At 33.7% G+C, this 24,557-nt stretch overlaps 3 protein-coding genes across 3 annotated transcripts; all 3 read left to right on the top strand.

Annotated features, from left to right (window-relative positions):
* Positions 1 to 2,640: 2,640 nt before the first annotated feature.
* LOC124929761 (11S globulin seed storage protein 1-like) lies at positions 2,641 to 4,175 on the top strand. Its single transcript, XM_047470155.1, has 3 exons — positions 2,641 to 3,192; positions 3,262 to 3,702; positions 3,783 to 4,175. Exons 1-3 carry the CDS (start codon positions 2,641 to 2,643, stop codon positions 4,173 to 4,175), a joined length of 1,386 nt encoding a protein of 461 aa, XP_047326111.1.
* A 2,663-nt stretch (positions 4,176 to 6,838) lies between these two features.
* On the top strand, positions 6,839 to 8,152 carry LOC124929760 (MND1-interacting protein 1-like). The gene has a single exon (XM_047470154.1). The coding sequence runs from the start codon at positions 6,839 to 6,841 to the stop codon at positions 8,150 to 8,152; it is 1,314 nt and encodes a 437-aa protein (XP_047326110.1).
* Positions 8,153 to 16,901: 8,749 nt separating this feature from the next.
* LOC124932966 lies at positions 16,902 to 18,281 on the top strand. Its single transcript, XM_047473685.1, has 2 exons — positions 16,902 to 17,115; positions 17,200 to 18,281. The coding sequence occupies exons 1-2, from the start codon at positions 16,908 to 16,910 to the stop codon at positions 18,117 to 18,119; spliced, it is 1,128 nt and encodes a 375-aa protein (XP_047329641.1). The 5' UTR covers positions 16,902 to 16,907; the 3' UTR covers positions 18,120 to 18,281.
* The last annotated feature ends 6,276 nt before the right edge of the window (positions 18,282 to 24,557 follow it).

The raw sequence follows: 24,557 nt of genomic DNA, 5'->3' as shown, positions 1-24,557 counted from the left end.
AACCGTTCCAGAATCTTGGATTGTTAGTGGACTTTAATCTGCACTTTTTGGTGTATGTTTTGCAAAAATATAGTCCCGATTTGAATAGAATGTCTATACTTCGATGTATTCTTATGACTGATTTGAATTTGAATCGAGCCATTATCATGAACATGCCTTTTGACATGACAGACATGCCTAGTGATTTGAATCTTGAGGATGATGATGATAATGGAGAGATATTAGATGGGTTCTTGGCTCTTGAAATAAGAGAGCTGTTAAATAATTTGAATATTCTTGATGAATCTGTTGTTTCTGAGGATACGAAGGATGCGATGATTGCTGATTTGCAAAAGCCTATTGATGATCTTAAGCCGCAGCTTCGAGAAAGGATAAGATGGGCAAGCAAGAAGGTGACACAAGCGATAAGAAATCAACCCTCCAGGATAATGAGTCTAAGGGAGGAGCTTCGGGTATTTGAATATTCCTTAGAAAGCATGTTAGCCAGGAGGAATTCTGAAATATTATCAGCAAACAATGGATTAGATAATGCTAAGAAAACTGTAAAACGTCTTGAGATGGTGAAGGAAGAGATTAAAGCAGAGATATCGGCATCAAAGCTAATAGTATCTGAGACAAAGCTGAAATGTTTGCAAGTTTCAAAGAGAGAGCAGTTGAGGCAGAAAGTGAAGCTGGAGGAGGAGATACAATTGGAGAAGAAAACGATATCGAAATGGGAGCAAGATTTGGTTGAGAATGAGGCAGCTATAATCCAGGCTCAAGTGAAATTGAGTGAGGCTAACAAGGCAATGAATTCGACGATTGCAGTAATTGACTTGGAAAATCAGGTGGCCTTAGAGAAGTGGGATTGTTGGAAACGAAAGGTTGATGCTTTGAAAATTCAGACAAATGGGGAGAGTGATATTCTTAATGAACACACGAAGAGGCTCAAGAAATTGATTAAAGAGGCCATATCATTAGTAGTATATATCAAGATATGAACTGAAAATGCATGATCTGTATGTAACTAAGGAATTAGACAAATTATTTTCCTGCTGTGTGTTATCATCAAATATATTCAAGGCTAAAGTTGATATTGATTTACTGTTGGATGAACATAATATTGATTTCTATGGTTTGAATTAAATGCCGTTTCAATACTAAGAGCTAATTAAATTACAATATTTGTTTTCGGGGTACATTGATTCAAATAATCAAAAGAAATTTGAAAATAGGCGCACACTTTGGACTAAATCTATACAAAACTATTAAATAAAATGCAATATGAATAAAAAATTTGGAACAAATTGTGTTGAAGCAAGTTTTTTGTATGTGCATTATGAATCATTTATTTCTGTTGCAAAACCATAAGCATGTAAGTTCTAAAGTCAATCAATGTTAAGAATGAGGAGTTAGAATGCAATAATTTTGATTCTATTGTTTGAATTAAATGTTATTCATAGGAATTTTTACGGAAGATATGAGTATGAGAAAATGTTGTATTATGGTAAGTTGTTGTTTGTGTCACGAGAATGTTGAATCGATAACTCACTTAATTTTAAATTATCGAGGAGGACTAGTATATCTGAAGTCTTTTGTGAAGTATTATTGAAATTAACCGGGTGATACCCGAGTTTTTAGATAGTTGCTGAAAAGTTTGAATTGATACGATTGATATGACATACATATATGTTTGGGTTATCATCCTAATTAGTTTCGGGTGGATTGACTATCTGTTTGGAGAGAAATGGACTAACTTTGAATGACCGTAATCGTCTGACACATATCATTCATATGTTATTATTATGACTTTTTCTAATATTTGTTCCGGAAAACCTGTGGAATCGGCGGGAGAGTTAATCATTATTCACGGGATCTACGAGCTCCATAACCTATTGGATAATATGCTTGTTTTATTTATTTATTATTTTTCATTAATAATATTATTGAACCTATTGCATCACTTCAAACATTTGTATTTGTTATTAATTGACTTTCTATCCTTATTTTGAATTATGAAGATTTTTTCTTCTTAAAACAGATAGAATTACAGGCAGACCACCCTAGGTGAAAAAAAAAAGTCTTATAAAGATCATTTGTTTTAAATTTGATTCTCAATAATAAAAAAAAAACATTTAGATTGAAGGAAGGCTAACTTCCTAATAAAATAGAATTGAATCAGACAGACTCTTTGAATTATTAACCTGACATAAAGTATTGTTTTTTATTAGATCGATTTAATTCTTTTTCGATTATAAGTAATAAGAACTGATAAAGAGCATGATATATTTAGATTTGTTATTAAGAAAATAATAAAGTATGAAAGGTTCTATCACAAAAAAAGAAAAGAAAAAGTGGTCTCCCAATAGATAGAAAAGGAGAAACAATACCATTAACATCTACAATTGAAGCAGCACACAGTATTATAAGTAACTAGCTAAGCTAGTATATATCCCATTTCATGCAAAAAGAAACAAAAACGAAGGATGCGGCCACCTGCCGTTTCTCATCTCACTTACGTGTAAGACCGCAAGCTATTCGAATATTCCATGTCCATGCAAACATGAAACATGGCATCATCAAAACTGCATCCGACCACCTTATAAATTCCCATCTCTCTTCCCTTATTTCTCATCCAATAATTAATACTCAGAGACAGCCATGAACACCACTTCACTGCTCTCTCTCTCCTTCCTCCTCCTCCTCGTCTTCTTGGGCACTGTCTCCGCCAGGAACAGGGGACAGTCTGAAGACCAGGCTCAGTGCCAACTTCAGAGGCTCAATGCCCAAGAACCCACCTTTACAATCCAGGCTGAGGCCGGCGAGTCCGAGTTCTGGGACTGGAAGGATGATCAGTTCCGCTGCGCAGGAGTTGTCGCCGCCAGGCACACTATTAACCCACGCGGACTCTTCTTGCCTTCTTACACCAACGCCCCTCTCCTCATGTACATTCTCAAAGGTAACGGTATGTCTGGAGTTTTGATGCCTGGATGCCCAGAGACATTCCAATCATCTCAGGAATCTCAGGTTGATGAGAAATCCACTAGGTTCCACGACCAGCACCAGAAGATCCGACGATTCCGACAAGGAGACGTCATTGCCATCGGCGCCGGCTGGACTCACTGGTGCTACAACGACGGTAACGAGGATGTCGTAGCCATAGTCGTTGAGGATACCGGCAATAACCTAAATCAGCTCGACCAAAACCCACGCGTAAGACAGACAGAACATAAATATTTATTATAGATAAATTTAATTAAGTATATCTATCTACGTATGCAGAAATTCTTCCTGGCTGGAAACCCACAACAAGGATTCCAAGGGCAAGGGGCAGAACAACACCACCAGACAGGCGAGAAGCAGAACGCCGGCAACGTCTTCCATGGAATCGAGGAGGAATTTCTGGTTCAGATTTTCGGAATCGACAGAGAGACAGCCAGGAAGCTTCGCGGAGAAGACGATAAAAGAGGTCACATTGTCCGCGTGGAACAGAGCTTTCAAGTCATCAGCCCACCCTCCAGGAGGGAGGAGCAAGAGAGAAGATCCAACGACAACGGCTTGGAAGAAACCATTTGCTCTACCAAGTTGATCGAGAACATCAATGACCCTTCCCGCGCCGACATCTTCAACCCACAGGCCGGCAGGTTCAATACCCTAACCAGCTACGACCTACCCATTCTCAAATCCTTGAAATTGAGCGCAGAGAGAGGAGTTCTTTACAGGGTAATAAGTAATACTATTCATTTATTGAATCGCCTAAACTAAATGATAAATCTAACAATTGAATTGACTACGTACAACAGAACGCACTGGTGAGTCCTCACTATAAGCTAAACGCACACAGCATTCTATACTGTACGAGAGGAGACGCTAAGATTCAGATAACTGACCAGAGCGGCAGCTGCGTGTTCGATGAGGTGGTCCGTGAAGGACAGATGGTGGTGGTCCCGCAGAACTTCGTGATTGTTAAAGAAGCCGGTGAACAGGGATTCGAATGGGTTGCCTTCAGGACCAACGACGTCGCCATGCAAGGAACCCTAGCAGGACGGACGTCGGCCCTTCGCGGCCTTCCCGCCGACGTAGTTGCGGCTTCTTACCGAGTTTCAAGGGAACAAGCCATGAGGTTGAAGACCAACCGAGGGCAGACTTTGATCTTTGAGTCTAGGTCCGGTTCGCCTAGAGTGGCTGCGGCTTAAATCCTACTTAAACTACCAAATAAATAAATAATAAAATAAATAGTGAGTCGGTAAATAATAAAATAAATAGTGAGTCGGAGTGGTTCAGTTTTTTCCTTTTTTTTTTCTTTTTTTTTTTTTGGGTACTAAGTTTGTTTGTGCTAAATTAAAATTAAGAGATGTTAAACACAATCAAGCTTATTTCGGTGCAATAAATAAATATTTCTCATGTCAAAGTCTCGTAGAGAATAAATATTGTATTATTGTATCCAAATCAATGATGACATTTGTAGAAAACTGAGGCTATTCCGTTTGAGACAAAGAGATGTCGCTTACATGGTTAAGGCCACTACAGGAATTTAAAACATCGTCGTGATATTTTATGATTATTTAAAGTCTGTTCTGGTTTTCTAGTTATTTTTAATATTTCAGACATTTTTTTTCTCAAATATCATATTTAAAGTCTGTTCTGGTTTTCTAGTTATTTTTAATAATTCAGACATTTTTTTTTTCTCAAATTCTATTTCAAATAGGAGAAATATGAGATAATATGGTCATTTATATATATATATGATATGATGATCAAGTGGCAAGAGGTCATAATGCTAGAGGGAAATTTTTTCCTATAATAAAGTTTATACGGAGGAACCAAAAAAATGTTCTCGTGTAGACAAACATTGATAATTTTCGTGTTGTACATTGCTACAATTTTGTTCGCTAAGATGATTTTATATCATTTTGTTAAGATAAATTTTGGAAGTAAAAAATTTCATCAAAAATATTGTTCTCTTTATTACGGTGGGGTGAGATTGTTACGAATGGTATGTGCATTCAAAAGTTGTATTATGGTAAATCTAATTATTTTCAAGTGAACTATTTGGTTAAAGTGAAATTCTCGAACTTTCAATGATTATAATCGTCCAATTCATATAAAGATAATGTTATTATTATTACGTTTTTTAAAATTCATTCTAGAAATTTGATTGAATCAAGTAGTTAATCCATCTTCTAGACTAACTTATTTAATAAAGTGGATTGATCTTCACTATTTTTTTATTCTTTTTCTTATTTTGGTTGTATATACGGTCTCTTAAATTTAGTTTTATCTTTATCCTTTGGGGAATTTGACTAAATAACCTGATAATAGGGTTATTTCCAAATTTAGTATAGGTATCTTAAATTTTGCAAAAGTAACTTTTTATCATGGGCAAAAGACACTCTACCCTTAATTAAAAATTTGGGTTATTTTCATTTCTTTTCCTCCCTCTCCTCGTTCCCTTTCAGTTTCTCCCCCGACCGACCGATTTCCCTTTCAGTTTCTCCCCCGACGATCCAAGCGAAGCAACGAAGGAAGCCGATCGATCAACTCCCCGAGGCAACGCCGGAATGCCTTCATCATTTCAGATGAGTTATGCCCGTTTTTCCATCGTTTTCCTTGCATGCATTCTGAAATGGAAGAATAGTTTAGGATTTTAGCGTTTGGTTTAAGGTTTTTGGGGTGGCTGAATAGTTTAGGGTTTAATATGCATCTGTTGCAGGTGTTGCAGGAGAATATGCATCTGTCGCCTGCGAAAAATGCATCGGAGTTCACAACCTCGCTGCTTTCACATTAGTGTAATCTCTCTATCTCATCTCGCAATATTAAAGTACTAGTCTTGTGGGATACTGCTTTCACCGTACTTTTAATACATCCTTCAAAAAACTATGCGTCTTTTGTGCGATTCTACTCGGAATTCTAGTTACTTTGATCATACAACTTTCTTTCTAGCTTCTAGATTTAGAATCTCAGGAAATTTTCTAAAATCTACCGCGTGAATAATACAAAAAATCTTGTTATTAAGGGTTGAAGAAGTTTCAAATATGTAATTCAGGTTCTCAGTTATTAAGGAAAGATGCATCCAGCACAAATGACTTATATTGCAACAACTTGTTGCTTGGTGATTACACTGTTGGTTTCTGCTAAATTTGATTTCTGCTAAATTAGTCTTGACACATATATTATGCTGGAGGAAACCAAAGGAACAGACGGCTATATTGGTTATCATTCTCATGGCTCCTTTATATACTGTTGTATCATTTCTATACTGGTTTGTTACATTTTAAATGGAGCAGTTATTATTTTACTTTTCTTGAATCATTAAAGGAATGCTATGAAGCTTTGGTAAGTATAGTACTAAACAATTTTAAGAGTTTTTTAAATTCCAATGGGAGATTATTTTGTAATTACAATTGTCGCCTACGAAAAATATAAACTTACCCAGCGACGGGATGCTATAGTCGAGGCAGAAGAAGGGGACGCCTTGGCGGCGTTTGCTTGGACGTCTCGGCGTCGGGAGCTCGGAGTTCGGACAATGAAGGAAGAGAGGGATGGTTGAGTGGCCGTAGAGAAGAGAGAAATGAAGAGGAAGGAAGAGAAAAAGGAAAGAAGAGAAGGGAAAGAAGGAATTTTTATTTGAGAGGTATAAATGTCTTTTATCATGACAAAATGTTATATTTGCAAAAATTATCCTACCTATGTTAAGTTTGGAAATAAAAGAGGGTTATTTCATTAAATTTCCCTATCCTTTTGATTGATTAACTTTTAATTCATCCCAACTTGCCGACTTTGCATAGCCTATAAAATTAGGCATACTCTGAACCTCGATTTCCCCTGTATTCACATTTGTCTTTTTTTCCATAAACCAATGGCAAAAGATGGAAGGCGCAAAAATAGAAGACCGTCAGTCCCAGTCGCGGCGTCGGATTCCGGCAAGAACTCAACCTCTAACCCTAACATCGAGTCCCTCGACTGGGTAACATGTAAACAAGAAGAACAGTTAGATAAATTTATCAGGAAGAAACTGGCCCATGTTTATGGCCAAGCTCTGTCTACGCTTGTTTACATGGGATATGATGAAGATGTCGCTTTACAAGGTTTATTGGAAAGGGGGTATTGTGTCGGTAAGGCTGACTGTTTGAGTAACGTTGTTCAAAATTGTTTGGAATTTTTAACAGGAAAAGACGACGCTGAATCGGAAGAACAAGATCGACCTCAACCGTTCAAGAATCTTGAATTGTCAGTGGACTTCAATCTGCACTTTTGGGAGTATATTTTGCAAAAATATAGTCCCAATTTGAATAGAATGTGTATACTTCGATGTATTCTTATGACTGATTTGAATCTGAATCGAGCCATTACCATGAATATGCCTTTTAACATGCCTAGTGATTTGAATCCTGACGATGACAATGGTGATGATGGAGAGAAAGACGTGTTCTTGGCTCTTGAAATCAGAGAAATGCTTGATAATTTGAATGTTCTCGACGACTCTGTTTCTGAGGATATGAAGGATGCGATGATTGCTGGTTTGCAAAAGCCGATGGATGATCTTATGGTGCAGGTTAAAGAAAGGATAAGATGGGCAAGTAAGAAGGTGGTAGAAGCGAGAAGAAAGCAACCCTCCACGATAATGAGTCTACTGGAGGAGCTTCGGTTATTTGAATGTTCCTTAGAAAGCATGTTAGCGAGGAGGAATTCTGAATTATTATCAACACACAATGGAGTAGATAACGCGGAGAAAACTGTAGACCGTCTTGATATGGTGAAGGTAGAGATTAAAGCAGAAATATCGGCATCAAAGCTAATAGAATCTGAGACAGAACAGAAATGTTTGCAAGTTTCAAAGAAAAAGAACCGGGAGAGGCAGAAAGTGAAGCTGCAGGAGGAACTAGAATTGGAGAAGAAAAAGATATCAAAATGGGAACAACAGCTGGTTGAGATTGAGGCAGCTATAACCCTGGCTGTGATGAAATTGTGCGAGGCTATCAACGCAAAGAAGACGTTCAATAAACTAATTTACTTGGAAAATCAGGTGGCCTTAGAGAAGTGGAATTGTTGGAAACGAAAGGTTGATGCTCTGAAAATTCAGACAAATGGGGAGATTGATATTTTTAATGAACAAATGAAGAGGCTGGGGAAACTGCTTAAAGACGCCATATCATTCGTCGTATATAAATAGAGGCTGATGAACTGAAAATGCATGATCTGTAACTAAGGAATTAGACAAATTCTTTTCTGTTGTGTGTTCATCAAATATATTCAAGGCTAAAGTTGATATTGATTTCAATGGTTTGAATTAAATGCGGTTTCAATACTAAGAGCACAGTATGTGTTTTCGGGTACAACGATTCAAATTATCTAAAGAAATATGAACAATGTAAATTCAATTGGAATAGAATATTCATGGCGCATACTTTGGACTAAATTTGGAACAAACTGTGTTGAATCAAGTTTTTTTTATGTGCATTATAAATCTTATTTATGTTGCATAACCCTAAACATGTAAGTTCTAAAGAAATTTAGGATTGAAAAATGCATCGTATTGGTCATTTTAATTTAGAAAAAAAATAACTTTATGTCTATCAGTGTTCTAAGAATGAGTTAAGACGCAATAAAATGAAGCACATTCCTTGGGCATTTACTTTTGGAAATTTGATATATGTTCAGACTTGTATCATACAAGCAAGGTTTTAAAATACGCGGTCTGATCGGCGGTCCAACCGGTCCGACCGCGAAACGATTTGGTGAGCGGTCCGGGTTTTATCTTCAAAACTGTCACCTTTCGAACCGGTCAAAATCCGGTCCGACCGGCCGGCTTAACCTGAAAAACAAACCGGTTTTTTCCGATTGGAAAGGTAAATTATATAAATTTTATATAATTATTATTATAATATTATTATAATAATATTTAATTATTTTTTTTGTCTGTACTCAGTACTTCACTAGCTGGGAGTTCTGTGAGCCTATATTTATTAATTATTATTACTTTTTTTTTTGTTTTTTTTTGCTTTTAACTTATTTTTGTTTTAACTTATCAGTTATCACGGTAAACACTAAACAGAAACAAAGAGAAAGAAAGAAATGACGAAGGAGAAAGGTTGAAGACAAAGGTTGAAGACGAAGGAGAAAGGTTGAAGACGAAGGAAAAAGACGATTATCTACTTTATGACTAATTGGTGTTATTATTGTTTTGAATCTTTTGATTGTAAGTAGGGGTGTTCATCGGTTCGGTTTTCGGGTTATTCGAGTTTTCGGTTCGGGTTCTTCGAATTTTTATATTTTTTAAGAAAATTCGAAAACCGAACCGATTTGAATAAATTCGAATTCGGTTTATTCGAATTCGGTGAATTCGAATTCGGTTCGAATTCGGTCGGATATTCGGTTTAGACCAAATATAGAACATCACCTACCCATAAGATAATTTTTTTAAAAAGAGTTAACAAAATAAATAAGTTGTTAAAGAGATTTTATCTACTTAAATTATAAAAAACTATAAATCACGCAAACTTAGCTTAACGTTAATATATATTCGACAATTAATCGACGAAAGTAAAATAGTATCGTCGACGACAATATATGGCGGTTGAGACGTGTTGACAACTAGAGAAATGGGAAAATGAATTAGGGATTATGGATTTAATGTGGGAAAATGAATTAGGGATTATGGATTTAATGTAGGGATCTAGTAGGAGGTCTATGATAATTTAATATAAATATGTAATAAGTTATATAATATATAATAAAAATAAATAATAAAAATGAATTCGGTTTTCGGTTTGGTTTTCGAGTTGAAACCTAAACTCGAAAACCAAACCGAAAACCGTATTTGAATTCGAATCGGTTTAAAATTCGATTCGAAAACCGAAAATGTATTTCGAATTCGGTCTATTCGAATTCGGTGAATTCGAATTCGGTCGGATATTCGGTTCAGACCAAATATTGAACACCCCTAATTGTAAGGAATTATAGATATTTCATATTTGGTGTGATTGTTATATTGATTGTAGGGAATTATGGTTATTTTATTTGTTAATTGTATTGTAGAGAATTATTGGATATTTGGTATAATATAAATTTAATTGATAATTATTAAGTTCAATTAGTATTTATTTGATTATTTTTATATGTCTAACTAATTTATATATATAATTTATGTATTAATATATTTAAATTTATTTTTTTTTAAAAAGGAAAAAAAATCCGGTTCAACCAGTGGTTTAACCGGTTGAACCGGTCGGACCGAAGTAAAGTACAAAAACTGGGTTGATGAACGAAACGGTTTTCAAAACCTTGCATACAAGTGACATCAATTTTGTTGTTGGAATAATTCAGGAATAAATAATTGACAAGATTTCAAGAATGTCTCAAATGGAAAGTTCATATGTTCACTTATAAACAATTTACTATCTTGAGGTGATTAGATATTCAAATTTGGATTTTGTCATCTTTGTTCAAAGTAAAAAAAAAAAAAAATTTTGGTTATTTGTTCTAATTACTTAGAGAATAGGAGGGTTAGTGTGAATAATGAAATAGTTAAAAAATCTCATAAAAAGTGTGAAGTAGTCATTTATTGTTACATCAACTATGAAAGCTCACTTTTTGGCTTATCTTGACAGTTTAGTGTATGATCAAGTCAGTGTCAAGTTAAGTTTGAGCTCGGTTCGACTTGAACTCGAGCCTGAACGAGTTTATAAATTTAAGTTTGGACTCAACTCGACTATTTATTTACCAGCTCGGCTTGGTTTAACTCGTAAAACTTGAACTAAAATTAAATTTTCAAATATTTATGAAAAAAAATATGTAAACATATAAAAGATAAATTTACATAAGGGTTTTCCCGAGAAATTTAACGAACATATAAAAAACAAATTGAGAATTGTGAGATACCAAAGCCAATGTAGTTGTTTCTAATATAAATGTTGTGAATATGTTAAAGACAATATGATCAATTATTAAATATCTTTATAACATGTATTATTGTTTGAAGAACTACTAGTGATCTGATAAATAAAAAAGACTATAAAATGGTTATGATCCTTATTAGTCTGTTTAATGATGGCACTATATACGTATTATATTTGATATTAATACTCTTAGAAGGTCCATATGGAATGTGTATAAGATAAATCCTTTATTGGATTAATTTTATGCTTGACAGATTGACTTGAAATAATAAGTCATAAGTTAGCAAAAGGAGAATATTGTGATTTTAAATAGTAACATAAACATGGGTTAAAAAAATGTTTCAGTAGATTTATTTAATGACGGAGGTCTATCAATTTCATTTCGTCCTTAGATAAGATTGTCTCAAAAAATTTAGTCAACAAGTTACAAATAGTATTAGATACAGTCATATCTAATAATTAAATGACGCTCATCAAATGTCCTCAAATATATACGATGCAGTATTAATAATCAATGAATGCATTTACTCAGTTAATTCAGGAGACGACGAATATTCTTTTGTCAAGTTAGACATAAAAAAGTGTATGATCACGTTAATTAAGCATTTTATTCAATATCATGAACAAAATGAGAATGTGTGTGAAATGGATTGACTAGACTAGATTTTATCTCTCCACGGTTAAGTTTTCTATCATTGTAAATGAGAGTTCTCATATATTTTTCGAGAGCTCCCGATGGATCAGACATGGTAATTCACCCGCTCATTTCTTGTTCGTCATTGTTATAAAAGTGTTATAAAAAATTATGATCTTCGCAGAAAACTCGGGACTCATCCTTGGAGTGAGTTGTGGGATAATGATGTGTCATTTGTCATAAGGCATTTGTTTTTTTTTGCTAATGACACAATGTGCATGGTTCAGACCACCTACATGAATTTAAGCATCTTTGAGATATTTTATGGTTATTCGGTGTCTATTCCGGTTTTCGAGTTAATCTTAATAAGTCATACATCTTTTTCTTCTATTTTGTTTCGAATAGTAGAATAAATATGTAGACAAATGTTTTGTAGTTCATAATTGATACAAATGATTGAAAACTCTTAACCAAAGTTATCTCAATTTCATCATTTAATTACAATTTTCTTTTTGATATTGAATCCAAAACAATGAGAGATCTAAGATATCGTGACTTTTTCAGGTTCAACAAATGATTATATTCAAGAAATACACTACCTATCACAAATTCACATTCATTCCGAACAACAACGTTAATTTTAGCATTACATCTTGTCTTAGTGGAAGGCCTATGTTTTAAAACATTTTTGGTTCTCGATGCATTAAACCCACTTTTAGCACATGCAATGGTGAAGTACTTTTGCTTCCCATCTTCTCCATTTTGACTCCTAGTTTGCAAATACCAAAACCACTGGTTTGGGCATATGCATTTTAATATTTATGCAATTCAGTTTCGGATGAAAACATCATTCCAACTGCCAGAATATCAATAACATTGGGAATTGGGACCTCGGTTAGGGATGTGGGTGGTTGATTTACATGAAACATCATGTAGCAATTTGAATCTGCTACACAAATCCTTAATATAAGTATCCGATTTTGAATCTACAACACAAATCTTTAATATAAGTATAAGATTTTACTAAACAATATAGTGCTTTACATGAAGGAAGAAATCGTTTTACACAAAGTCGGAAATCGTTTTACATGAAGGTGTTAATTATTTTACATGGCCCTATCAAGCGACTTACATGAAAATTTGATACATATATTTCAATTTTCATACATTAAAAGTTATATTTGTATGTTCTAAATGATTATAACAACTTCAGTAAATCGTTTAATAGGTGTGTGAAACGTTTTAAATGAAAGTGTGAATCGCTTTACACGAAGGTGTGAATCATTTTACATGAAAATTTGCTATATATATTTCAATTTTCAAATAATAAAAATCGTAGTTGCACATTCTAAATGATTATAACAAATTTTAACCTAGAAAAAAAATCTCAAAAACTGTTAATGTTAACACTATATGAATCTCGTAGTTTTATAAATCTGTTCATATTAAAAACAAAACATTTATTTCATATATGTTATCGATTTCTTTGTTCATACAATAATTTAAATACTATGAAAAAACAAATTACAATACTAAGAACAAACTAGGGTTTCGTCCTCAAGAACATACCATTTTCGACGATAACGTGAGCTTTGCTTCACTTCATTAAAGTTGGATCGGAGAATGTGATTTCTAGCATTTTGGATCAAAACAGCTATTAAAAAAAAGTCACGTTGAGAGAGAGGAATATGTGGATGTGACATGACAATGTTGGATTCGTTCTCTTTAACATTTCACTTAAAAGAAAATATAGTTTTTTTTTCTTATTTTGTTGTATGTATAAATATAGCTTTATCTTATCCTTTGATTGATTTAAGTTTCAATTCATCCCAACTTGCCGCCTTTGCAGAGCCTATAAAATTAGGCATACTCTGCAACTCGATTTCCCCTGTATTCCACACTTTTCTTTTTTCCACAAACCAATGGCAAAAGATGGAAGGCACAAAAATAGAAGGCCGTCGGTCCCAATCGCGGCGGATTTCGGGCCGAAAAAACTTGGAGTCACAAACAAGAACTCAACCTCTAACCCTAACATCGAGTCCCTCGGCTGGGTAACATGTAAACAAGAAGAACAGTTAGATAACTTTATCCGGAAAAAACTGGATCATCTTTATGGAAAAGCTCTGTCTACGCTTGTTTACATGGGATATCATGAAGATGTCGCTTTACAAGGTTTATTGAAGAGGGGATATTGTGTCGGTGAGCGTGACTCTTTGACTAATGTTCTTCAAAATTCTTTGGAACTTTTAACAGGCAAAGACGACGTTGAATCGGAAGAACAAGATCGACCTCAACCGTTCAAGAATCTTGAATTGCTAGTGGAGTTCAATCTGCACCATTTGGTGTATGTTTTGCAAAAATATAGTCCCAATTTGAATAGAATGTCTATACTTCGATCTATTCTTATGGCTGATTTGAATTTGAATCTAGCCATTACCATGAATATGCCTTTTGACACGCCCAGTGATTTGAATCTTGACGATGGAGAGAAAGACGTGTTCTTGGCTCTTGAATTCAGTGAACTGCTTGATAATTTGAATGTTCTTGATGACTCTGTTTCTGAGGATATGAAGGATGCGATGATTGCTGATTTGCAAAAGCCCTTTGATGATCTTAAGGTGCAGGTTACAGAAAGGATAAGATGGGCAAATAAGAAGGTGGTAGAAGCGAGAAGAAAGCAACCCTCCACGATAATGAGTCTACTGGAGGAGCTTCGGTTATTTGAATATTCCTTAGAAAGAATGTTAGCAAGGAGGGATTCTAAATTATTATCAACAAACAAGAGAATAGTTAATGCGGGGAAAACTGTAGACCGTCTTGAGATGGTGAAGAAAGAGATTAAAGCAGAAATATCGGGATCAAAGCAAATAGAATTCGAGACAGAACAGAAATGTTTGCAAGTTTCAAAGAAAAAGAGGCAGAAATTGAAGCTGCAAGAGGAGATAAAGTTGGAGAAGACAAAGATATCAAAATGGGAACAACATTTGGCTGAGAATGAGGCAGCTATATTCCGGGCTGAGGTGAAATTGGGAGAGGTAATGGAGGCAAGGAATGCGGCCATTGCACTAATTTACTTGGAAAATCAGGTGGCCTTAGAGAAGTGGAACTGTTGGAAACGAAAGGTTGATGCTCTCAAAATTCAGACTAATGGGGAGAGTCATATTCTTGATGAACACATGAAGAGGCTGGGGAAACTGCTTAAAGACGCCATATCATTCGTCGTATATAAATAGAGTTATGAACTGATGAACTGAAAATGCAATGATCTGTAACTAAGGAATTAGACAAATTCTTTTCTGTTGTGTGCTCATCAAATATATTCAAGGCTAAAGTTGATATTGATTTACTGTAGGATGAACATAATATTGATTTCTATGGTTTGAATTAAATGCGGTTTCAATACTAGGAGTTAATTAAATTCGAGTATTATTGATATATATAAGATTACAATATGTGTTTTTGGGTACAACGATTCAAATTATCTGAAAAATCATGAACAATGTCAATTCAATTGGAATAGAATATTCATGGCGCATACTTTGGACTAAATCTATACAAAACTATTAAATAAATTGCAATATGAATAAAAAATTGGAACAAACTGTGCATTAGAAATCTTATTTATGTTGTATAATCCTAAACATGCAAGTTCTAAAGAAATTTAGGATAGAAAAATGTATTGTATTTGTCATTTTAATTTAGAAAGAAGATAATTTTATGTCTATCAATGTTATAAGAATGAGTTGGAACGTTGGAATATTTCAGGAATAAATAATTGAAATGGATAGTTCATATGGTCCCTTATAAACATTAATTTACTATCTTGAGTTGATTAGATATTCAAATTCTGATTTTGTCATCTGTGCTCAAAGTAAAAAAAAAAAAACAGTTGGTTATTTGTTCTAATTAGTTAGAGAATCAAAGGGTTTCCGTGAATAATGGAAGTTTGGTATAAAACTTTATGTTAGGGCTCGAACTTATGACACTATCTTCGCACCGCTGAAAATTTATTGTAATAAATCTGCATCAGTTTTTTTTTTCTTGTAAAAATGTTAAGTCTTCCAAATGTGCTAGACTTATGTAAATTAAAAATCTTGTCCTTACAGGAGAAATTTACATAAAGAGTTTCCCAAACATTTAATGAACATATAAAAAACAAATTGAGAATTGTGAGATACCAAAGCCAATGTAGTTGTTTGACTTGTTTCTAATATAAATGTTGTGAATATGTTAAAGACAATATGATCTGTTATTAAATATCTTTATAACATGTATTATTGTTTGAAGAACTAGTAATCTGATAAATAAAAAAGACTATAAATTAACATAAAATTGTTATGATCCTTAATACTCTTAGGAGGTCCATATGGAATGTATATTAGATAAATCCTTTATTGGATTAATAATTTTGAGACTACATTAGTGTAGTGTCAAAAGTACAACTGCGGCTTATCTTTAGCATTCCATTTGGTTAATGACGTATTTTAGGGTTTTGTTTGATTCGTTTTCTGAACTAAAAACACTGTTAATATCAATATGTTTTTTTGATTTATTCTTCTTCCTTGTTTTAAGAAACTTTATCAAGAAATTACCAATGTCTTCTTCCGAACTTGAAGAATCTTCATTGATTTCGTTTATATCCAACAATTGCGCATTTGTCTTCATTTCTTTATTTTCAAGAAGTTTCTTTGAAGTAGCGTCTGATTATCTGATTGAACTTGAATAATCTTCGTCTTGCTATAATGCCCTATTAAAACCTAAGATCGATATCAAGAAATCAAGAGGTAAAAAAAAATGAAGAAATAACAAAGAAGGGTAACTCTCAAATGAGGTTATACTAGTATTTATTCAAATTAATGATAATGAAATATTGTTTAAGTTCTTATACTTTCTCGATTGTTTAAATTAATCCTTAGACTTTATACTATGATAAAAATAACTATCTACTTGCATAGATTCAATTAATAATGGGCATACCCATATAAAAACTAATTATCTAAAAATATAAAAACATATTTCACTCATTAACAAAAACATGAATTCATATGAATTTTGTTAATGCAAGTATTAAGTATTGAGAGTTAAATATTTCATCCAAAAATTTTTTATATTTGCGGTGGAATTGTTATAGAGGATATTTGCATTAAAAAGTTATATTATTGTAAGTCTAATTATTTTCTAATGTAACCTCTCTTTGGTCGAAGATAAATCGTCACACTTTTAATAATTGTAATAGTTGGATTCTTTTTCTTAATTTTGTTGTATATATATATGGTTGTCTCTTAAATTTAGGTCCTTTGACTTTGAATTCATCACAACTTGCCACATTTGCAAAGCCTATAAAATTAGGCATACTCTGCAACTCGACTTCCCTTGTATTCCACTCTCACAAACCAATGGCCAAGGATGAAAGTAACAAAAGGAGAAGAACGGATTCCGACAAGAACTCAACCTCTGATCCTAACCTCGATTCCTTCGACTGGGTATCATGGACCCAAGAAGAACAGTTAGATAACTTTATCCGGAAAAAACTGGATCGTCTTTATGACCGAGCTCTGTTTGTGCTTCTTTCCAGTGGATATCATAAAGAAGTCGCTTTACAAGGTTTATTGGAGAAGGGATATTGTGTCGGTGGTGAGCGTGACTGCTTGGCTAATGTTGTTCAAAATTCTTTGGATTTCTTAACAGGAAAAGACGACGACGTTGAATCGGAAGAACAACAAGATCGACCTCAACCGTTCAAGAATCTTGAATTGTTAGTGGACTTCAATCTGCACTTTATGGTGTATATTTTGCAAAAATATAGTCCCAATTTGAATAGAATGTCTGTACTTCGATCTATTCTTATGACTGATTTGAATTTGAATCGAGCCATTATCATGACTATGCCTTTTGACATGCCTAGTGATTTGAATCTTGAGGATGATGAGGATGGTGATAATGGAGAGAAAGACATGTTCTTGGCTCTTGAAACCAGAGAAATTCTTGATAATTTGAATGTTCTTGATGATTCTGTTGTTTCCGAGGAAATGAAGGATGCCATGATTGCTGATCTTAAGAAAAGGAAAAGATGGGCAAGTAAGAAGGTGGCAGAAGGGAGAAGAAAGCAACCCTCCAGGGTAAAGAGTCTAATACAGGAGATTTGGGCATTACAATATTCCTTAGAAGTGAGGTTAGGATACAGAGTATCTGCATTATCATCAGCAAAAAAGGGATTAGATAATGCGGAGAAAACTATGGACTGTCTTGAGATGGAGAAGGAAGGGATTAAAGCAGAAATGTCGGCATCAAAGCTAATAGAATCGAAGACAAAGAAGAAATGTTTGAAAGTTTCAAAGGAAAAGATATCGAAATGGGAACAACAGTTGGTTGAGAATGATGCAGCTATAATCCGGGCTCAGGTGAAATTGAATGAGGCTAACGAGGAAAGGGATAAGGTGATTGCAGTAGATAAATTGGAAAATAAGCTGGCCTTAGAGAAGTGGGGTTGTTTGAAACGAAAGGTTCGTTCGCTTACAACTGAGGAGAGGGCTATTATTGATGAACACATGGAGAGGGTGAAGAAAGTGCTTCAATTCGTCGCATCACACATCAATAATGCATTATAAGACCGAGGCCACAGAGTTTATGAACTGAATACGCAATGATCTGTATGTATGTATGTATGTCACTTTGGAATTAGACAAATTCTTTTCCTGATATTGATTTCCTGTTGAATGAACATAATATTGATTTCTATGGTTGTTTGAATTAAATCGAGTATCACTCTTATATAAGACTTCAATAACAAACATTTAAATCAATTATGCTCATGGTCGAACTTTACTAGAATGATTTAACTTTGCTCATGGTAGTCTACCATTAACTGTAAATAAAATGCAGTATGAATCAAACAAATTGGGACAAACTGTGTTGAATCTAGTTGTTTTATGTGCAAAATAAATCATTATTTTTGTTGGGTAACCATAAACATGTAAGTTTTAAAGAAATTTAGGATTGAAAAATGTTTTCAATACAGGAAGAAGATAATTTTCGTGTTCATCAATGTTCTAAGAATGAGTTTGAACGAAATAAAATGAAACTTATTCCTTATGCAGTTAATATTGAAGTTTGATGTATGTTCATACTGATACCATACTCACATCAATTTTGTTGATGGAAAAATCTAGGAATAAATAATTGACAAGTTTTCAAGAAAGTGTCGAACAAAGTTCTTATGATATGATCAATTATAAGAGATTATCTCGAGGTGATTAAATATTAAGATTCATATTTTATCCGGATACGATTGAATAGTTAAAAAAATCATTTCGTTATTTGCTCTACTTAGCTAGAAAAAGTGTGAAGTAGTGCATGCATTTTGTTGTTTCAAATATAAACGTTGTTAATCATCTTTTCAATATTTATTTTTATAAATGAATGCATTATGTTAATGAAATAGAATTTTTAATCTTTAAAAAATATTTGTTTTGTGTTAATTATTAAATACCTTTATTTTGATATAAAAAAATAAGATTAACACAAAAAAAACTTAGTTATGTTTAATATAATTAGAAAAATATTGTGATAATATTTTGGAGACTTCAAAACAAGATATTGGTCTTGACATAATTAATACTTATTTAAATGTGCAATCAGATAATTTAGCTAAAGTGTTTTATATTTTAAGGGACGAAATGTTATATAAATTCAAATCATAACCTTTAACTATCGATGTAATCTCTATTATGATTTCTATAATAATATTTTTTTCTTTTGAGTCGACGTAACAAAATTTTATTTTTATAAATCAATTTAAATATGTGTCAGTCTTACATGCATTCCTCACTAACTAATCTAATAAATTAAAAAGACTAATTAATCAACATAAAACTATTATGATCCTTATTAGTTTGTTTAATTTGTTTAATGATGGCACTAGCATGATATTTTATATTAATACTCTTAAAAGGTCCATATGGAATTTATATTAGATTAATCCTTTATTGAATTAATAATTTAAGCTTATAAAGAATACAATCTAACTCATTCATTTAATAAAGAATTTATCTTATTATAACTTAATCAAAAGTGTCTTAGACTTCATTGACTTGAAATAACAAGTCATAATAGCATCAAACATATATGCATTGTTCCGTTATAATATAGTAAAATATTATTACAATTCAATATAATATTATATTATTATATTTGTTTTATAAGTATATTATAATGTTTATATATTAAACCTAATAATTCTATATATTATTTTATAGTTTTTCTCTTTATTCTAACATGATATCAAAGTCTTATTATGATTGTTTCCATAAATGGTTAGTCTAGTTATAGTTATGTAGTGATAGATGGTTCTCACAAATTTTATTACATAAATTCTCGATTTTTACAAAAAAAAATTTGTATATTCACCCATGTACCAACTTTTTAGTAGTTTACATAAGTTATTCAAATTCATTAAAAATTTCAATGATGGTGTACTCGAAGGAACTTAATACCCCACCATTCTTGTACAAGCAACACAAAATCATTCATAATCAACCACTTATTCTCGAACTTATAAGGGAGAAACGACTTATCAATTGCAGTATAATATGTCATCGAAACAACTCAACAGAAAAATCTTTTGAAAAATATTAGTCACCCCGAAATATCGACTCACTAACCAAAAACATGTCGATGTCTATACGAGACTAGAACAACCCTCCACTATTATTTGTTTTTTATTTTGTATAATATTTTATTTTTATGTTTATATGATTTTTTACATTCTAGCAATTAATTTATTTAAAAGATTGCAATTATAAAATAATTAGGTTTGTTGACATGTAAAGCTATATTTTCTCTATCTTTTCATTTTAGGCATACTCTGCAACTCCATTTTCATTCTATTCCACCACACTTGATCTTTTCTCCCTAATCAATGCCAAAAAATGGAAAGAATAAAAATAGAATACCGTCGGCGGATGACACGGGCAAGAACTCAACCTCTAACCCTAACCTCGAGTTCATAGACTGGGAAACATGTACCAATGAAGAACAGTTGGAGAAAATTATCCGGAAGAAATTGGAGCAAGTTTATCGCGAAGCTCTGTGTACGCTTGTTTTCAAGGGATTTGATGAAGATGTCGCTTTAAATGGGTTATTGGAAAGAGGGTATTGTGTCGGTGACTGTGACTGTTTGACTAATGTCGTTCAAAATTCTTCCGAATTCCTAACCGGAAAATCCGTTGAATCGGAACAAGAAGATCGACCTCAACCGTTCCAGAATCTTGAATTGTTAGTGGACTTCAATCTGCACTTTTTGGTGTATATTTTGCAAAAATATAGACCCAATTTGAATAGAATATCTATACGTCGGTGTATTCTTATGTCTGATTTGAATTTGAATCGAGCCATTACCATGAATATCAAGGATACCCCTTTTGTCGTAACAGAAATGCCTATTAGTAATTTGAATCTTGACGATGAAGATGGTGATAAAGATGGGTTCTTGGCTCTTGAAATCAGAGAAATGCTTAATAATTTAAATGTTCTTGATGACTCTGTTTCTGAGGATATGAAGGATGCGATGATTGCTGGTTTGCAAAAGCCGATGGATGATCTTAAGCCGCAGCTTGAAGAAAGGATAAGATGGGCAAGTAAGAAGGTGGCAGAAGCGAGAAGAAATAAACCCTTGACGATAAAGCTTGTACAGGAGAAGTTTCAGCAATTACAATATACAACAGAAAGCAAGTTAGCGAAGTGGGAATCTGAATTATCATCAGCAAACATTGGATTGGCTTATTTGGAGGGAACTATAAAACGTCTTGAGATGGAGAAGGAAGAGATTAAAGCAGAGATATCGGCATCAAAGCTAATAGAATCGGAGGCAAAGCAGAAATGTTTGGAGGTTTCAAAGAAGGAGAGGCCGCAGAAATTGAAGCTGCAAGAGGAGATAAAATTGGAGAAGACAAAGATATCAAAATGGGAACTACATTTGGGTGAGAATGAGGCAGCTATAATGCGGGCTGAGGTGAATTTGGGAGAGGTAATGGAGGCAAGGAATAAGGCCGTTGCAGAACTGTTCTTGATATGTAAGACGGCCTTACAAAAATGGAATGGAAAGCTTGAAGCTCTGAAAATTCCGATAAATGCACAAATGAATATTCTTGGGGAACCGACCACAAGGAGCTTTAAGAAACTGCTTAAAAACTCCCTAACAAAAGTGTTTCATTTTACAAGCCTGCGTGAGGCGAGAGACAAAATTATGAATTGATCAAAGTTTATCAACTGAAAATGCATTAGAATCTGTAACTAAGGAATTAGAAACAAAATAAATGAAAAAATGAAAGAGAATTGTGAGATACTAATTATGATGTCATGTGTATTTAATCATGATAGATTTGATACTAACTATGTCCTCGTGCATGCGCCTTAGCTTTACTGAGAAACTTCCCCGCTGAAAATGTTTGATCAAAGTCTATCTTGTCTTTACACGAGTCATTTTCTTTGGCTAACCAAAATGAAAGTTTTACAATATCTTCGGATTTTTCCATTTAATTTCTCTTTCGTAAAGGAAATAACGACGGTCAGAGATCACCAGGGAAAACGTAGGTCTACCAATGTTGTCGTATAGCCAGACTTTTATGGTATGGTTGTAGTCCCATTGCGATTAACTATAATTCTTTTTATTGCTTACTCTTGATATTATGTTTAAAGATGAAAATTTGAAACCGTTTCGAGTAATTGAACTTAATTTCATTGTTGTCCTGACAGAGGTAGTTTTTTCCAATTTGATCGATACTCGATAAGAGATGGGTATGATAGTATATAACATCAATTATATATTTATTTTTCATATTTTATAATTGTTTAAAATTTATAGTATAAAAGTGATTCGTGAGAATTTTATGAAAACAAATGACTATTGAGTTAGTAACGCATTTATATGAGGTGTGAGTTGTGAATGTCTCAACTCAAATCGCTTGCTATATTATTTATTAATAATGCTAAACTATTTTTTTATGTACAAATTTATCCTTTAATCTTGTGATTGATTAAATTAGACCTCTAACTTTGAATTCATTGCAGTTTGCCGACTTTGCAGTTTGCACAGGCTATAAAATTAAGCATACTCTGAAACTCGATTTCCTTCGTATTCTAACACTTGTCTAATATTCTTCTCTCAAAATCCAGTGGCAAAAAAGGGAAGGCGCAAAAATAGAAGACCGTCAGTCCCAGTCGCGGCGGATTCCGGGCCGACAAAACTTCCAACTTCAAATTCATCTTGTCCATCTGGAGCCGACGACCCAGAAAAGAACTCAACCTCTAACCCCTCTATCGTCGAGTCCCTCGACTGGGAAACATCTACCCAAGAAGAACAGTTGGAGAAAATAATCCGGAAGATATTGTACGATCTTTATCTTGAAGCTCTGTCTAGGCTTGTTCGCGAGGGATATGATGAAGATGTCGCCTTAAAAGGGTTATTGGAAAGGGGGTATTGTGTCGGTGAGGCTGACTGTTTGAGTAACGTTGTTGAAAATTGTTTGGAATTTTTAACAGGAAAAGACGACGTTGAATCGGAAGAACAAGATCGACCTCAACCGTTCCAGAATCTTGAATTGCTAGTGGACTTCAATCTGCACTTTTTGTTGTATGTTTTGCAAAAATATAGTCCCAATTTGAATAGAATGTCTATACTTCGATGTATTCTTATGACTGATTTGAATTTGAATCGAGCCATTATCATGAACATGCCTTTTGACATGACAGACATGCCTAGTGATTTGAATCTTGAGGATGATGATGATAATGGAGAGATATTAGATGGGTTCTTGGCTCTTGATAATTTGAATATTCTTGATGATTCTGTTTTTGAGGATATGAAGGATTTGCAAAAGCCTATTGATGATCTTAAGCCGCAGCTTGAAAAAAGGATAAGATGGGCAAGTAAGAAGGTGGCAGAAGGGAGAAGAAAGCAACCCAACACGATAATGAGTCTACGGGAGGAGCTTCTGCTATTTGAATATTCCTTAGAAAGCATGTTTGCGAAGATTGTATCTGAATTATCATCAGTAAACGATGGATTCGATAATGCGGGGAAAACTCTAGTCGTTCATAGGAGGGTGGAGGAGCAGATTAAAGCAGAAATATCGGCATCAAAGTTAATAGAATCGGAGACAAAGCAGAAAGTGAAGCTGCAGGAGGAAATAGAATTGGAGAAGAAAAAGATTTGGATATCGGAGCAAGAGTTGGTTAAGAATGATGCAATTATAATGCAGGCTATGGGCAAAATGAGGGAGGCTAACAAGGCAAGGAATAAGGTGATTGCAGTAGCTGACTTGGAAACTAAGCTGGCCTTAGAGAAGTGGGATTGTTGGAGACAAAAGGTTGATTCTCTTACAAATATTGATGAACACATGGAGAGGTTGAATAAACTGCTTATAAAGGCCATATCATACATTAGAGATGAACAAGACTTGAACTGAATTCGCATGATCTGTATGTAATTTTGGAATTAGACAAATTCTTTTCCTCACATTGATTTCCTGTTGAATGAACACAATTTTGATGTCTATGGTTGTTTGAATTAAATGAGTATAATTTGTTTTAAATCTGATATATTCAATTTTATTATGATAAGTGCACGATAAAATTATTACATTTATGGTAAAAAAAATCACACAAATAATACAAAATTAACATGTGCGGAGATTTTTCAAAAGGGCAATGGGTTGTGCGACTGAATTTGTTGGTTTTTCACATTGAACCTCATATAATGTTAGGATGATAGCATGAAGGCACGATTGATTCTTTCCGGCCTGCTAAGTGAAGGATTCGCAACGGTCGTTTAAAATTGTTGAAGGTTCTGCGATTTATCTCCAACCAAATTACCCACTAAAAAATAATGGGGATATAACTCAATTGTTTCAAGCCCGCAAATCTAGTTGCCTCAATACACGTTTCTCAACACGCATTAATGGTTCTCGGCATACCCTAATGAATATCAGTAATACTCCAAAAAAGACTTCAAATACTAGCGACACCCTTACAATGTAAGACACATCTTT

Source organism: Impatiens glandulifera, chromosome 3 (genome assembly GCF_907164915.1).
Source record: "Impatiens glandulifera chromosome 3, dImpGla2.1, whole genome shotgun sequence".
NCBI lineage: Eukaryota > Viridiplantae > Streptophyta > Magnoliopsida > Ericales > Balsaminaceae > Impatiens > Impatiens glandulifera.
Note: the sequence above shows the minus strand (reverse complement) of the source record. Positions and strands in the feature narration are given on the sequence as shown.

What these genes read in the sequence shown, in the direction of transcription:
- LOC124929761 (XM_047470155.1), top strand. Translation starts at nt 2,641, where the DNA reads ATGAACACCACTTCACTGCTCTCTCTCTCCTTCCTCCTCCTCCTCGTC. An exon ending in AGCTCGACCAAAACCCACGC is followed by an intron (nt 3,193 to 3,261) that starts GTAAGACAGACA and finishes CTACGTATGCAG; the next exon opens with AAATTCTTCCTGGCTGGAAA. An exon ending in AGAGAGGAGTTCTTTACAGG is followed by an intron (nt 3,703 to 3,782) that starts GTAATAAGTAAT and finishes TACGTACAACAG; the next exon opens with AACGCACTGGTGAGTCCTCA.
- LOC124929760 (XM_047470154.1), top strand. Translation starts at nt 6,839, where the DNA reads ATGGCAAAAGATGGAAGGCGCAAAAATAGAAGACCGTCAGTCCCAGTC.
- LOC124932966 (XM_047473685.1), top strand. Translation starts at nt 16,908, where the DNA reads ATGGCCAAGGATGAAAGTAACAAAAGGAGAAGAACGGATTCCGACAAG. An exon ending in TAAAGAAGTCGCTTTACAAG is followed by an intron (nt 17,116 to 17,199) that starts GTTTATTGGAGA and finishes ATTTCTTAACAG; the next exon opens with GAAAAGACGACGACGTTGAA.